Below are 14,331 nucleotides of genomic sequence, written 5' to 3' on the forward strand. Positions count from 1 at the left end.
AGTTCTTGTATTTGCAGAGGTCGCTGGTGCTAGGCTAGTGCATGTCAATGGCCATAGTTAGCCTGACAGTAAAAACAGTCTTACCCACTCCACAAAACACCCGAAGAAAATCTATTATTACACCAGACTGTCCATGTAAATGTCTGTGTCGATAGAATCATTTCAGAAGTAAACCAACCTTGCATTTGAAGGATTTATGTCTGAGCAGCAGTGAGTTGTACTTCCTGATAGAAAGTTTGGCAGCGGCGGACTGATATATGAGAAAATAGTCCCACAACATGCAACGATTTATGTGATGCAAGGTTAGTTTTATTTCAAACATTATTCTATCAACACAGACATTTACATTGACAGTCTGGTGTAATAATACATTTTCTTCGGGTGTTTTGTGGAGTGGTCAAGACTGTTTTTAGTGGCAGGATAACTATGACCATTGACATGCACTAGTCTAGCACCAGTGACCTCTGCAAATACAAGAATTGGATGGAATATTTCAAAAAGTGTCTCCACACGTTTAAATGTAGCTCATTTATTAATTTTTTCAACATTCGATTGAACCAGCAATATTGAAAAAGAAATAGTCTTTAGAACTGTATATTGCAGAATTACATGCAAATTGTGACAAGGCAACCCCCCCAAAAATCTCTTGCGACCCAGTCTTTGTGAAACAATGCTATACACCTGCATGAGAATAATTTAGGTAATATCAGCCCTGGAATTGCTAATCTCTACTGAATAAAAGGTAAAAGACAGGTGTTAACTTCAAAACTATGGCTTAATGACAAGGTGGAACAGAGCATTTTGAGTTTTGGAGATGTAGAGATGTAATTACTACTCAAAGGATTACTCAAACGTGTGAATAAAACAACTTAACTCCAGGTTTGTTTCTGATGAGGTAACAAAGCTCATAAGAGTCAGTTTTGCGATTCTAATTTCAGCAGATATGACATACAGTACATCGAGGTAATTCCCAAACTGTTACCTGCGTCCTTTTAACTTTCCTCTTTCCCCCTCAGAAGCACACATCGGACTGGAAGCCCGAGATCCGCCTCCCCCACGGCAGCAAGTCCGTGGTGCTGCACGGGCTCGACTGGAACACGGAGTACGAGGTGCACGTATTGGCAGAGAACCAGCAGGGCAAGTCCCAGCCGGGGGTCATGTCCTATAAAACAGCCTTCGAGCCCACCACCGTGCCAGGTAACCACTCTGACCTCTGACCCCTCCGAACCCTCCGACCTCTCCAACCCACAACCCAAAACCCACCCCCATGTACGGCTACGCAGCTTCACTCAGCGGGAGGGGAGGGGAGAGGCAACCACCGGACCACAAAACTGCAAAATTATAGTCGAATTTAGGGCTGAAAACATAGACTGGGTAAAAGAAGTGGACTAAAGGCCGCCACACACTACAGGATTTTTTGTTCTTAAACAATTTTTAAACATGCGACCAAAAGGGCACAGGAGAATCTTATCAGACTTACAATCTCAGATAGCAAAGACTGCAGCAGGATCTGTCTGCGGACCACAGGATATAAAGTTCTGCTGTCTGCTGTTTTCTACAGAAGCCGAGAGGGGTCACAACAAACGCAAACGCCGCAACAAATACAAATGCGACAACACAACAAAAAGCCACAACAAACCAAAAAAAGCCACAATGGAAATGACCGCGGAACTCTATTTAAATGCAAACGCAGCAACAACTACAAACACAAACGCAAATGCCGCAACACATTAAAAAGCCACAATGAAAGTGACCGCGGGACTCTATTTTCCGACGGACCGATCAAGCGGCAAGTGAAGAAGAAGAACTACAACGTGAAACGAATTATGATAAAACAATAAATTACTTTTACTTACGTTTCCAACTTTTCCGTTCCTTTACTTTTCACCTCATAGTTCTTCTTTGCGCTTGTTGTGACCCCTCTCGGCTTCCGTAGTTTTCTGTCTAGATGTGTGTAAAATCATTCAGTCGTCCAGGTAGAATCCAGGGCAAAAGGAGAAATTCAATTTGACAAGTTTATTTGGTCGAAAACATTTCGCAGCTCCAGAACTGAAGTTGACAAATTGACTTTCTCCTTTTGCCTTTCCTGTCTACAGTAAAACCAGTCGCTTTGAGACTCTTAAAGGTTGTATAGAGGATTTTCCAAGGAACGAGAAATCCAGCGACTGTTTGTCCTTTTTCAAATGTTGCACATGCGTGAAACCACCCCCCCTCCCCTACAGCTCCCTACATAGAAACGCCTTCTCCCGCCTCCTCTTTACGCCAGAAACAGGTTTGTTTACAGCCGGTGCTGCACATGACTTGTAAACAACTAACTACAGTGTTGGTTAGGCAAGACGGAGAAGTGAGGAGCGGGGGGAGCGGGTGCGCGGACATTTCGTTCGCGGACGAGAAGTGAGAAGCAGGGACAAGAGCGGAGCAGGGAGAGAGGAGAGGGGAGCGGTGCGCGGAGATTCCGTGCCCGGAGAAGTGAGGAGCAGGGGGAAGAGCGGAGCAGGGAGCAGGGAGAGGAGAGAGGGAGGGGGAGCGGTGCGCGGAGATTCCGTGCCCGGAGAAGTGAGGAGCAGGGGGAAGAGCGGATCGGGCAGCGGGGACAGGAGCAGGAAAGGGGAGCAGAGAAGAGTGCGCGGAGATTCAGTGCGAATGAACTAGCTACAACACGCAGCAGCAAGCGGACTCTTTCTTTGCCTTGAAAATTACGTTTTCAGACATAGGATATCGCTTTCGTGTCCTGAAAAACGTTTGACTAGCTCTTGGAAATAAAGTACGTTTTCATAATAAGCAGAAGTGACCTGTCCAGGAGTAATTTGGCGACCAGTGCGTCAGTCTTTAGACCCTGCGTCTGCTTCAGTTGCGCCATCGCTGGAATGAATCTTCAAGAATCACCTTAGTTTGGCTTCGCTGCTTTTCCCCTTGTCTTCTTCTTTCAGCGACCTCAAAAACGGACTTTCTTTTGCGGCGAACTGCTCCTGGATTCTTGTCGCCATTGCAACAAACTTTGTGCTAACTGCGAGGAAGATATAGGTAAAAAAAGCTGCTAAGAACTGTTGCGTTGGTGGAGTAAACAGCGTCTGTGCGTCTTGCGTCTGTGGACTGTGTGACAGTCGTACGTAAACCATGTACCGGCAGCGCGCAGGCAAGTCAGTTACGCTAGAAACGTAGGGAGTTTGATTGACAGCCTGTCAGCTCACAGATAACGAGGCAATGTCATTATCTATTGGCAAATGTTTAGCCCCACCACGTCCAGAGTTGATGAATTTTTATTCTCTTTTTTTTGGTCATCATAATTACAAGGCGACTGCACCTCTATAATGCTATCATTGACAACTTGAAACAAAAAAAACAAAAAAAAAATCCTCCATACAACCTTTAAGTGTTCAAAAGATCAGTTTAGATACAAGTCAAAACTGTGTTATTATTACTTGTGAAATGTGGGGCAAAACTTCAGATACATGATTTTTAAAGCATAAAAGATTGACGGTAAAGTTCACAGGAAGTAGAGTCACTATCGCAAATCTGCAGCTTCACCTTGATCCGTGCGGTGTGGATGTAAACAGACACATGTGAGGAACTACTCCCACCTTTTTACTTTCAAATATTGTTTTTTCCGCACTATTAGGCGCTCTGGATTATAAGGCGCACTGTCATTGAATGGTCTATTTTTGAACTTTTTTCACAAATAAACCGCACCGAACTTTAAACGAAACACAACAGTTGGATGGCTCAGTCAGTCTTTGTTTGTCGCGTTCACAGTGACTCTGGGCTTTGTTCAGTTGTGGCGTGTAGGGAGGGTGCTGTCTGGAACCGCTGGATTATCGGAGTGTTCGCAGTCACTCAGTTGCTCAGTCGTGTCTAGAAGTGGCACATTGCACTCGCTTTTTCGGTTCGTTCCTCCATTCCGTTCCTCGTCGGCGTGTAGTGATGAGTGTGGCTGAGTGCTTTGTAGTTTACTGAAGTCGTACTGGGACACCCAAGTGGATTCGTGTATAGGGTGCTCTAGATTGTGAGGCGCGCGGTCGTTTCTTTGATGGGGTTGGAGACTTAAGAGCGCGCCCTATGGTGTGGAAAATACTGTAATGCCTCAAACTCGATTAATAGCGCAGTTTTGTCATTATTTGTGGAGGACAATTTCTATAGATAATGTGGACGAGATGCTGCACTTTAAATTTACCACTTTACGAGCGTTGAGTAATAAAGTCTTCTCAATATTTTCGCTATATCCCAAGTTTGTATTTTGCGCCTCTGTGTTCGTCACTCCGTCTGACACTTTTATTGGCTGTTACCGTAATGTTGCTGATGTTCGGAAGTTACGATCCGACACTTGACACTGCAAACACGAGGAGCGCTGCGACTTCAAAATCACACGAAGACACAAAGTCGGGTCACGTCTACCCGAACTCTGGAAGAAGAAATCGCAGTCAAAATCGGGCAAATTTTCCTGTAGTGTGTGGCAGCCTTTAGGGAAAGAAACATCACCCACAGTGTTCAGACGCAACCAAACGAAGCTCATCGAGGCCAGCAGTTATAGCGACGAATCTGCCATCAGTCCTCGCTGGTTTGACGATCCGGTCGGGTTTTTTGCAACATGGTTGTCAGTCATCCTGTTACTCAAGACTTTGGGGAAAACAGGCACTGGATTGGTCTGATATTAAAGGTGCGTTGTGTAACTTTTCCGGTGCTTTCCAAATGCTTTTCTCATTGGAGATGTTATTGTTTTGTTTTGTTTTGTTTCACAGTATGACATTAAACCTTTCTATCATCATGGACACAAAACCAGACCAAGTTACAGGTTGGATCTGTGGAAAGGCAACCACGTTCACAGCCAAAATATTAGTTTTTCTAAATATTTTTGAGCTATAAAACCACCTGTAATTGAATAAATGTAAAGTAGAGCTGTTTAAAGTCATACTGTGGAACATTGAATGACAAATCCATAGAAAAAAGCAGGTGATGGACCCAGAAAAGTTACACCTTTAATGTTTTATCTCTTAATTTAGAGGCAAAAAAGCGAAACAAATTGGGGATTCTGACAGCAGCAGTTAAAGAAAGAGAGATGGGTGATTATATGGAGATAATGTAAATATTGAGGATTACTAAAAAACAAAAGCACATTTTATTTTATTTTGAAAGTCCCGGTGGTCGCGGTGAGCCTCTCCTCTGTATCCCGCTGGGTCGAGGGAACTCATTTTGGGCTCCATCCCCATTATGCTAAACCCGAGCGTCTGCCTCTCCCTTAATCCCTGTCATCTTGGCTGTTTTATTTTGTAATTTAAGCAGTATTTTTGTTTGTTTGTCTGGCAACTACTTCTACTTGTTGTACTACTTACATTTACTACTCAACCTGCAACGAGCCGCTCAAATCATCGACTCCGTGTTCAGATTGATGGATTTATTTTCTGAGGAATTTGAAATAGCCAGTGCCAGCCTTTCTCTCCGTCTCTCTCTCTCCTTTATTTCCTCTTTCTTGCTTTCTCCTCTTCTCTCTCCATCTCCTCTCCTCTTCTCTCTTCCTCTCTCCCCGTCTCTCTTCCTCTCTTCCCTTCTTTCCTCTCCTGTCACCTCTTTCTCTCTTTGCTCTTACCCTTCCTTTCTCTCTCTTCCTCTCTCCCCACCTCCTCTCCCCGTCTCTCTTCCTTCCCTTCCCCTCCTGTCACCTCTTTCTCCCCTTGCTCTTACTTTCACTTTCTCTCTCTCCCTCCTCTCCTCTCTTCCTCTCTCGCTTCCTCTCTCCCCCCTTACCTTGACCTTCATGCTCCCACCATTTTCTCCTCTTGCTCTTTCCTCCCCTTTCTCTTTCTATTTCTCTCTCTCTTTCCCTTCTTCTCTCTTCCTGGGGATCCACCTCCTCTCCTCATCTCTCTTCCGCTTTCTCTTCTGTGCCCCCTCCTGTCTCCTCTTTCTCTCCGTGCTCTTTCCCCTCCTTTCTCTCTCACACTCTTCCCCTTCTTCTCTTTTCCTGGGGATCCTCTCCCCCATCTCTCTTCCTCTCTTTCCTGACCTACCTCCTGTCACTTTATCCCCTCCTTGCGCTCAACCCTCCTCTCTCTCTCCCTCCCCCTCTCTCTTCCTCTCTTCCCTTCTCTCCCCTTCTGTCTCCTCTTTCTCCCTTTGCTCTTACCCTTTCTTTCTCTCTATCTCTCCCTCTTCCTCTCCCTCTTCCTCTCTCCCCACTCCTCTCCCTGCCTCTCTCCCTTTCTCTCCCCTCCTGTAACCTTTTTCTCCCCTTGTGCTTTCCCCTTTCTCTCTCTCTCTCTGTTTCTCTTCCTCCTCTCCCCACCTCCTCTCCTCATCTCTCTCTCTTCCACTCTCTCTCCTGACCTTCATGCTGCCACCATTTTCTCCTCTTGCTTTTTCCTTTCTCTCTCTCTCTCTCTCTTTCTCTCTCCTTCCCTTCCTCTCCCTTCCTGGGGAGCCACCTACTCTCCCCCTTCTCTCTCTTTTCTTCCTCTCCTCTCTTCATCTCTCGCTTCCTCTCTCCCCACCTCCTCTCCTCCTCTCTCCCTTTCCTTCCCCTCCTGTCACCTCTTTCTCTCCTTGCTCTTACCCTCCCTTTCTCTTTCTCTCTCCTTCCTCTTTTCCTTTTCGTCTCTTCCTCTCTCCCTGTCTCTCCTTCTATTCGTTTCTCTCCCCTCCTGTCACCTCTTTCTCCCCTTGCGTTTTTCACCTTTCTCTCTCTCTCTCTCTCCTTCCCTTCCTCTCTCTTCCTGGAGAGCCACCTCCTCTCCCCCTTCTCGTTTCCTCTCTCTCTTCCTCTTCTCTTCATCTCTCGCCTCCTCTCTCCCCACCTCCTCTCCTCACCTCCTCTCCTCATCTCTCTTCTTCTCTCCCCCACCTTCTGTCTTCCTCTCTCTTCCTCTCTCCCTTTCCTTCCCCTCCTGTCACCTCTTTCTCTCCTTGCTCTTATCCACCCTTTCTCTCTTTTCCTCCTCTCCTCTCTTCCTCCTCATCTCTCTCTTTCTGTCTTCCTTTCTCCCCTCCTCTATTGTCCCCTCTTTTTTCTCTTGCTCTTACGCCCCTCTCTCCTCTCTTCTCCTCTCTCTCTTCCTCTCTCTCTCTCTCTCCTCTCTCCCCTTCTCCTCTTTCTGTCTCTCTTCTTTTCTCTCTCCTGACCTCCCCTCCTGTCACCCCTTTCTCCCCCTGCTTTTACCCTCCCTTTCTCTCTCTCTCTCTCTTTCTCTATCCCCTCTCCCTCCTGTTTCCTCTTACCCCTCCTTTCTTTCTCTCCCTCCCTCCCTTCCTCTCTCCGTCTTTACAACCCACTCTTCTCTGAGCCCTACAGTAAATCTCCACCCCGTCTCGCGACCATATTTCTCTCCTCTCCTCCTCTCCTCCTCCCTCTCTCCTCGCGTCTGTCTCCACTCGTCCGCTGACAGCTCTCCTCTCCACACTTCATTTGAGACGTGACCCATTAACACGCGCTCTGACCCGGTTTTCCCTCGCCCGGGTCCTTCCGGAGCCCCGCGAAGCTCCCGGGTCAAACAAACCGAGCGCAGCCGGAGGGAGCGGAATTGTCACTCACCCGAAATAAAACGCCACATAGTTCGGTGTAACGGTGCATGCTCAACGGAGTTTTGATTCAAGGGTCCATTTTACGCTATTTTCTGATCTGTTCTAATGTTGTTTCCTCGTCACAAACAGACCTGGAGTTGTGGTTTGTTTCATTCACACACGTTTGCGATGTCATGTTTCTGATGAAGGAACAATATTCTAACATGTCTAAAAGCTCGTAAGAGTTTAAGGCAGGGGTCTCCAACCTTTTTTTCCTCTGTGAACTATCTTTACGAAACAAAAATGCCAGAGCAAGAAATGGAGTAATTACAAGAATCACGGATTTAGATCGGAACCAGACCATACCATAACTTCTTAGGTTCTTTTTAAAGACAATGCAGTAAAGTGTATATACCTTGTTGACATGTTCGGCTGCTAGCTGCAAGCCATCTTCAAACTGTCCTGAACAGTTCTGAAGATGGCTTGCAGCTAGCAGCCGAAACATGTCAACAAGGTATATACACTTTACTGCATTGTCTTTAAAAAGAACCTAAGAAGTTAAAGTATATAAGAAGACATAATGAACATCATTGGCAGACCATACCAACTTTATTTATAAAGCACTTTAAAAACTTTACAGTAAACCAAAGTGATGTACACAAACACAGGACAGACAGACAATCGCAGTAAAAGAAATATATTGTACACATACAATACAGCTACTAAAAACATAGAAAAACAGTAAAATACTCAACAAGAAATATACATGTCACTTATTAAAAGCCAGTGGAAAAAGGTACGTTTTTAGGAGTGATTTAAAAACAGGTACAGACTCGGCCTCTAATCTCTAATGGCAAGTGGTTCTACAGCCGAGGGGCAAAAACAGAAAACGCACGGTCCCCACGAAGTTTACGTGTCGTTTTTGGGACGGCGAGCTGGAGTTGGTCTGCAGACCTGAGAGTACGAGAGGGGACATGAGGGTGGATCTAGTCAGTGAGGTAGGAGGGAGCTAAGCCATGCAAACACTTAAAAGTAAATAAAATTATTTTAAAATCAACTCTAAAAGACACTAAGAGATGCTCTTGTGTTTCCAGGTTCCATTTAAAAGTCGAGCCACTGAATTTTGAACCCGTTGCAACCTGGAAAGTGCATTTTGGTTCACACCAACATAAAGTGCATTACTATAATCCAATCGAGTTGTCACAAATGCATTTATGTTTCAAAATGTTGCATTGACAAAATAAGATTAATTTTGGCCAGTTGTCTTAGGTGGAAAAAGCTAGATTTTACAACAGCACTAATTTGCTGATCAAGTTTTAGGTCTGGGTCCATTTTGACACCTAAGTTTGTAACAACTGGCTTCACTAAATGATTTAATGAACCCAGGTCCACAGAAAAAGAAGAATTTAGGGAGCTAGGGCCAAAAACCATAACCTCAGGAACAGTTCAAGGCCTATAAAACACACTATTATCCATTTATTAGTGCAGAAAGGAAATTTGGCATGAACATGATACATTCACAATTTTAACATTCATTCTATCCATCAAATATTTGTTATTCAGCACAAAACTTATAATTCAGAAATTCTTTGGCGAGCTACTTTGAAGGAGTTGGCGAGCTACTGGTGGTTCCTGAGCTACAGGTTGGAGATCCCTGGTCTAAGGTTATGTTCAGACTGCAGGGCTTAATGCTCAATTCAGATTTTTTTTTAAATCAGATTTTTTTTTGCTAGGTCATTCACATTTCCAATTAAGTGCCAAAAGCGTGTTCAGTGTTTACGGAAGTCGCCTAAACACTGGGCTTGTCTACCAAAATACGGTCCAGTTTTTTGTAAAATGGACAGGTTACACGTCTTTGTATTTGTCTTGCAGGCTCTTTATTTTTGGTTGGCATTGGAGCCAGGACCGCCTGTAACCGCGCTCGGACATTTCTTTGACAATCATTTCAAAAACCGCCCAGTTCCGATAACACCCCTCCAATTTGTCTTGAACACAACGATCCCCTCAAATATTAATAAACTCGCTAACCTCGCTTTCCCTCCATTGACTAGACTCTGAGTCTGACGTGTAGGTGGGATGAATGTGACCTGACCGTCCAGACTGAAGTCACATGTCAAAAGATCAGATATGTATCGGTTTTAGGAGCACATATCCAAGTGGCCTGGGTCGCATTTGAAAAAATCGGATCTGTATCTTTCAGACTGTCATTAAAAGATCAGATACAGGTCACATTGGGCCAAAAAATCGGATTTGGGTCACTTCAGGCTGCAGTCTGAACGCAGCCAAAAAAGCGTAATATAGAACCTTTAAAGGACCTGCATCTAATGCATTTGAACAAAACGTGTCTTGCCCCAGTACAGATATACTGTATAAGCAGCTCTTGAGTTCAAAATAAGTCCACTGTGCGCTGCCTGCATCTAATTAGAAAGCAGGTTCTGTCCAGTAAACAGGAAGGATGTGTTAGCATGCTAGTTGTTAGCTTTACTCTAACAGCAAAACTCCTCACTGGTCTCTGAGTTATGTATGGAGTAAGAAAAATTTCAGAAATACTTGTGTGCATAGGATAGAAATCTGTGCATATTTGGCTGTAGTTGAGCATAAAATAAGTATTTGTAAACTCTCAAATGAGTCCAGTCGTGCATGAAATGTATTTTGTGTATTTTATCCATCAGAATACGAATTAAAAAGTTACGACGTCAAGAATTACATAATGAAAATGAAAATTTATGATTACACTTTCTTCAGTACAAATACAAATTCACAGACGCAACTTTTACTGTTTAGCCCTGTTTTAGGTCTAGTTTAGTCCTGGTTCAGTCCTGGGATCAGTCCTGGGATCAGTCCTGGTTCATTCGTGGTTTAGCACTGGTTTAGTCCTATCTTTGTCCTGGTTCAGTCCTGGTTCAGTCCTGGTTCAGTCCTGGGATCAGTCCTGGGATCAGTCCTGGTTCATTCGTGGTTTAGCACTGGTTTAGTCCTATCTTTGTCCTGGTTCAGTCCTGGTTCAGTCCTGGTTCAGGCCATATACGGTGCAAAAGTCCGGCATCTCGATCGATGTTTCTTCTGCTCAATAAATAATCCCTGAGAAATTATGAAGTATTTTTGACAGTAAAGTCGCGTCTGTGAATTCATATTCGTACTGAAAAAATCGTAATCATAAATTTTCATTTTGTGATTGTAATTCTTGATGTCTTAACTTTTCAATTCGTATTCTGATGGATAAAATACACACAACACTTTTTACGACTGGACTCGGAGTTTACAAATATTTATTTTATGCTCAGCTACATCCAAATATGCACAGATTTCTATCCTATGCACACGGATATTTCTGAACGCTTTTTTACATCATATTTATGGAAAGCACTTATAAACTTAAACTGAGGATGTGTGGAAAGTATAAGGTAAATGAGGAATAACTTTGGACCACTGCAAAATACACTTCGTTTTTCATGTTTTTAGGACAGTAAAAATGTGGTACAGCACCTTTAATATAATAATAATAATAATAATAATAATAATAATAATAATAATAATAATAATAATAATAATAATAATAATTTAAAGAAAAACAAAACATTTACCAGTTTGTCCTTGTGAAAGTAATGCCAAACTTAAGTATTTTGTCATAGGACTGGTTACCGAAATACATTAAAAAAAAAAACACACTACACTTTAAGAAGCTCTAACTGTTTATAGTTGTAGTTGTAGTAGTTAGTCTAGATCAGACATGTCAAACTTAGGCCTGGGGTCCAAATTTGGCCCACGATATAATTATATTTGGCCTGCAAGAGCTGGCCGCCGGCTACAGATAGTCTATAGAGGCATTATTTATTTAAAATTTTGTTATTATTTTATATTTTGCTTGTTCTGGATTCAATAAGCAAAACTATTATTAAACATTTATTTTAGTAAGAAAAGGTTTAACATGACATATCTCGAAAGAAGAGAAACCATGCAGATGTTGATGAACTTTTTAAATAAATATTTAGTTTGGCTTAGTCCCAGTTTTTAATTTTGGCCTCTGTGAATTTGAGTTTGACACCCCTGACCTAGATAATGATAAAAAAATAGGAATTGGTAAACAAAAAAAATGCATTATTCAAGTTCACTGGTATTGAAAAGCCAGTATTTTTTCAAGTTATTTAAATGTATAAATAAAAAAAACAGGCCTATAGACGAATGAATAACAGGCTGGCTGCTCAAAATATGAACACTGACAGTTTTGACCTCCCAATTTAGCGCTTTTTTATTCTTGTTAAAACGGGAGCTATAAGTCGCTCTCGCTGTTCGGCTGTGACACTCCAGTAACAGCCTTTAAAAAAATCCAGTTTATTCACAAGTCCTTCATTTTCATCTGATTTGAGGTCAACAAATCTTGTGAGCAAAGCATCGCAGCGGTGGGAATTGTATGCTGATGTATGCGCGAGGCTTGCCATGCATACTCAAACTCAGAATTATATGCGTTTTCACATTTGCCAAATTTCATATAAAACCGAGTGGTTGAGTGTTACATCGTTTGAAATCCAATTTAGCTTTTGAGCCGTACGAATAATCCTGTGAATGTTTTGCTTCTGTTTTGGATCCCCGCGCTCTGCTTTACAGTGGGGGCTACGGGGGTAACTGTAATTTGGTTTGGACTAAATTATGACTTGGTGGTAAGATTAACATCTAAACTAGTTTTGAAAAAGGAGGAAAAACGACGGAAGCCGAGAGGGGTCACGACGAACGTCTCAACAAATACAAATGCGACAACACAACAAAAAGCCACAACACACCAAAAAAAGCCACAACAGAAATGACCGCGGGACTCTATTTGAATGCAAACGCCGCAACAAATACAAACGCCACAACACAAACGCAAATGCCGCAACACATCAAAAAGCCACAACACATCAAAAAGCCACAACACATCAAAATGCCACAACGGAAGTGACTGCGGGACTCTATTTTCTGATGTACCAACCAAGCGGTAAGTGAAGAAGAAGAAGAACTACAACGTGAAACGAATAATGATAAAACAATAAATTACTTTTACTTACGTTTCCAACTTCTCCGTTCCTTTACTTTTCATGTTGTAGTTCTTCTTCTTCACTTGCCGCTTGATCGGTCCGTCGGAAAATAGAGTCCTGCGGTCACTTACGTTGTGGCTTTTTAAAGTGTTGTGGCCTTTTAATGTGTTGCGGCATTTGCATTTGTGTTTTGGCGTTTGCATTTGTTGTGGCGTTTGCATTAAAATAGAGTCCCGCGGTCATTTCCGTTGTGGCTTTTTTTGGTGTGTTGTGGCTTTTTGTTGTGTTGTCGCATTTGTATTTGTTGCGGCGTTTGCGTTTGTTGTGACCCCTCTTGGTTTCCGTAAAAAAACAGATCTTAAAAAAAAGCTTTAAGAAGAATGCGGAAAAAGGCGTCGTTTAGGTTAAGATGTAACCTTGGTTCTCTGAGTTATACCGACCATTTTACAGTAGCATTTCTTGTCATTCCTCATTTGAGTGATTATTAAATTCAGTTACGCTCATCATTAGCTTAATTTAATTTTCATTCATTTCATTTTACTTGCCAGAAATGGTTATAAAAGTTATCTGTCAGTTCAAACTTTAGTTCGTCGTTCACTTAAGTTAAATAGAGGTCGTGAATACAGTTTCACAGCATTTAGTTTTAGAGAAACACTTATTGTTTTTGTTTATTTTTAGTTAAAACTGTAAGGCCATAACCACAAAACACATTCACACTTAAATTGAAATCAGTTGACCTCAAGGTTTTTCTGCACTTATCTGTTTGCTCGGACTTTTTAGCTGTTAAATTGTGTGAACACAAATGTTGGGTTCACATGTAACTTAAAATAAGCATATTTCCAGAGTCCATATTAGGCTATTTTTTGATTTATGTGATAATGTTTCTACATCACGTAACTACCTGGAGTATGCAAATAACAAGTATTCACTGACTTTTAAAGGTGCTGTACTTCATTTTTACTGTCTTAAAAACCAGAAAACCAGATGTTCCTCTTACCTCATTTTTGTTATTCTCTTTGTTTGTTCTAACGTTTCTACACTTATGTGACTGCAACTTGTACAAAACGCAGCTGAAAGTCTTTTAACTGGAGTGAACAGGCGAACACACATTACACCGACATACGAACAGGAAATGGAAGCGCTACTCGCAGACACCGACACCTATGAAATCATCAGAAAGAATCCAACCGAAGAAAAGAAACGAGCCCTAAAAGCGTTACTCAAACCCCTATTAGAATACAAAACACATTACACCAATTTTATCTTCACTGCACTGGCTTCTTGTTATGTTCCATGTTGATTTTAAAATCCTGGTTTTAACTTACAGAGCTTTAAATAGACAGGTGCACCAGTACATTAGTGACTTACTGCGCCCCCAACCTCAGGCCGTAACCTCTGGTTCTCAGGTCAGGGCCTCTTCATGGTCCCAAAGACCCGATTTAAAACACAGGGGGACATGCGCTTTCAGGCTGTGGCCCCCAAACTACACCTAGCCCTTCGTGAGGCAGACTCTATAGACTCTTGTAAAAAACAGCTCAAGACACTGCTTTTTAAACACGCTTTTAGTTGACTGTGTTCTTGTTTATGTTGTTAGGTTATTTTTTCAGACCAAGAGTTTGTTTTCATACCTGACAGTTTCGACTGCTCCCTGTGGTCTTCCTCAGAGTGGTCACGTGATGTTGCTGTGATGTGTCCGGTCAGCTGATTTAAACAGGTTTTGGCGCTGTCTTCCTACCGGTGGAGGCAGGACGACAGCGCCATCTGCAGTCCGACTTCCTCAGGACAGTATCATAGGTGTGTGAGAGTAGAAAAGCCCCCTCATCCCGGTTTA

General features: G+C 42.6%; 1 protein-coding gene across 1 annotated transcript in view; it reads left to right on the forward strand.

Moving 5' to 3' along the window:
* The window catches only part of ncam1a (neural cell adhesion molecule 1a), a 246,768-nt gene that overhangs the window by 168,411 nt on the left and 64,026 nt on the right, over nucleotides 1–14,331 (forward strand). Inside the window, exon 17 of the mRNA XM_055148709.1 lies at nucleotides 1,017–1,197. Coding sequence (XP_055004684.1) covers nucleotides 1,017–1,197 — 181 coding nt within the window. The remainder of the gene's footprint in view (nucleotides 1–1,016; nucleotides 1,198–14,331) is intronic.

This window comes from Boleophthalmus pectinirostris, unplaced genomic scaffold (assembly GCF_026225935.1).
Source record: "Boleophthalmus pectinirostris isolate CB_2022bp ecotype Guang Dong unplaced genomic scaffold, ASM2622593v1 HiC_scaffold_12, whole genome shotgun sequence".
Taxonomy (NCBI): Eukaryota; Metazoa; Chordata; class Actinopteri; order Gobiiformes; family Gobiidae; genus Boleophthalmus; species Boleophthalmus pectinirostris.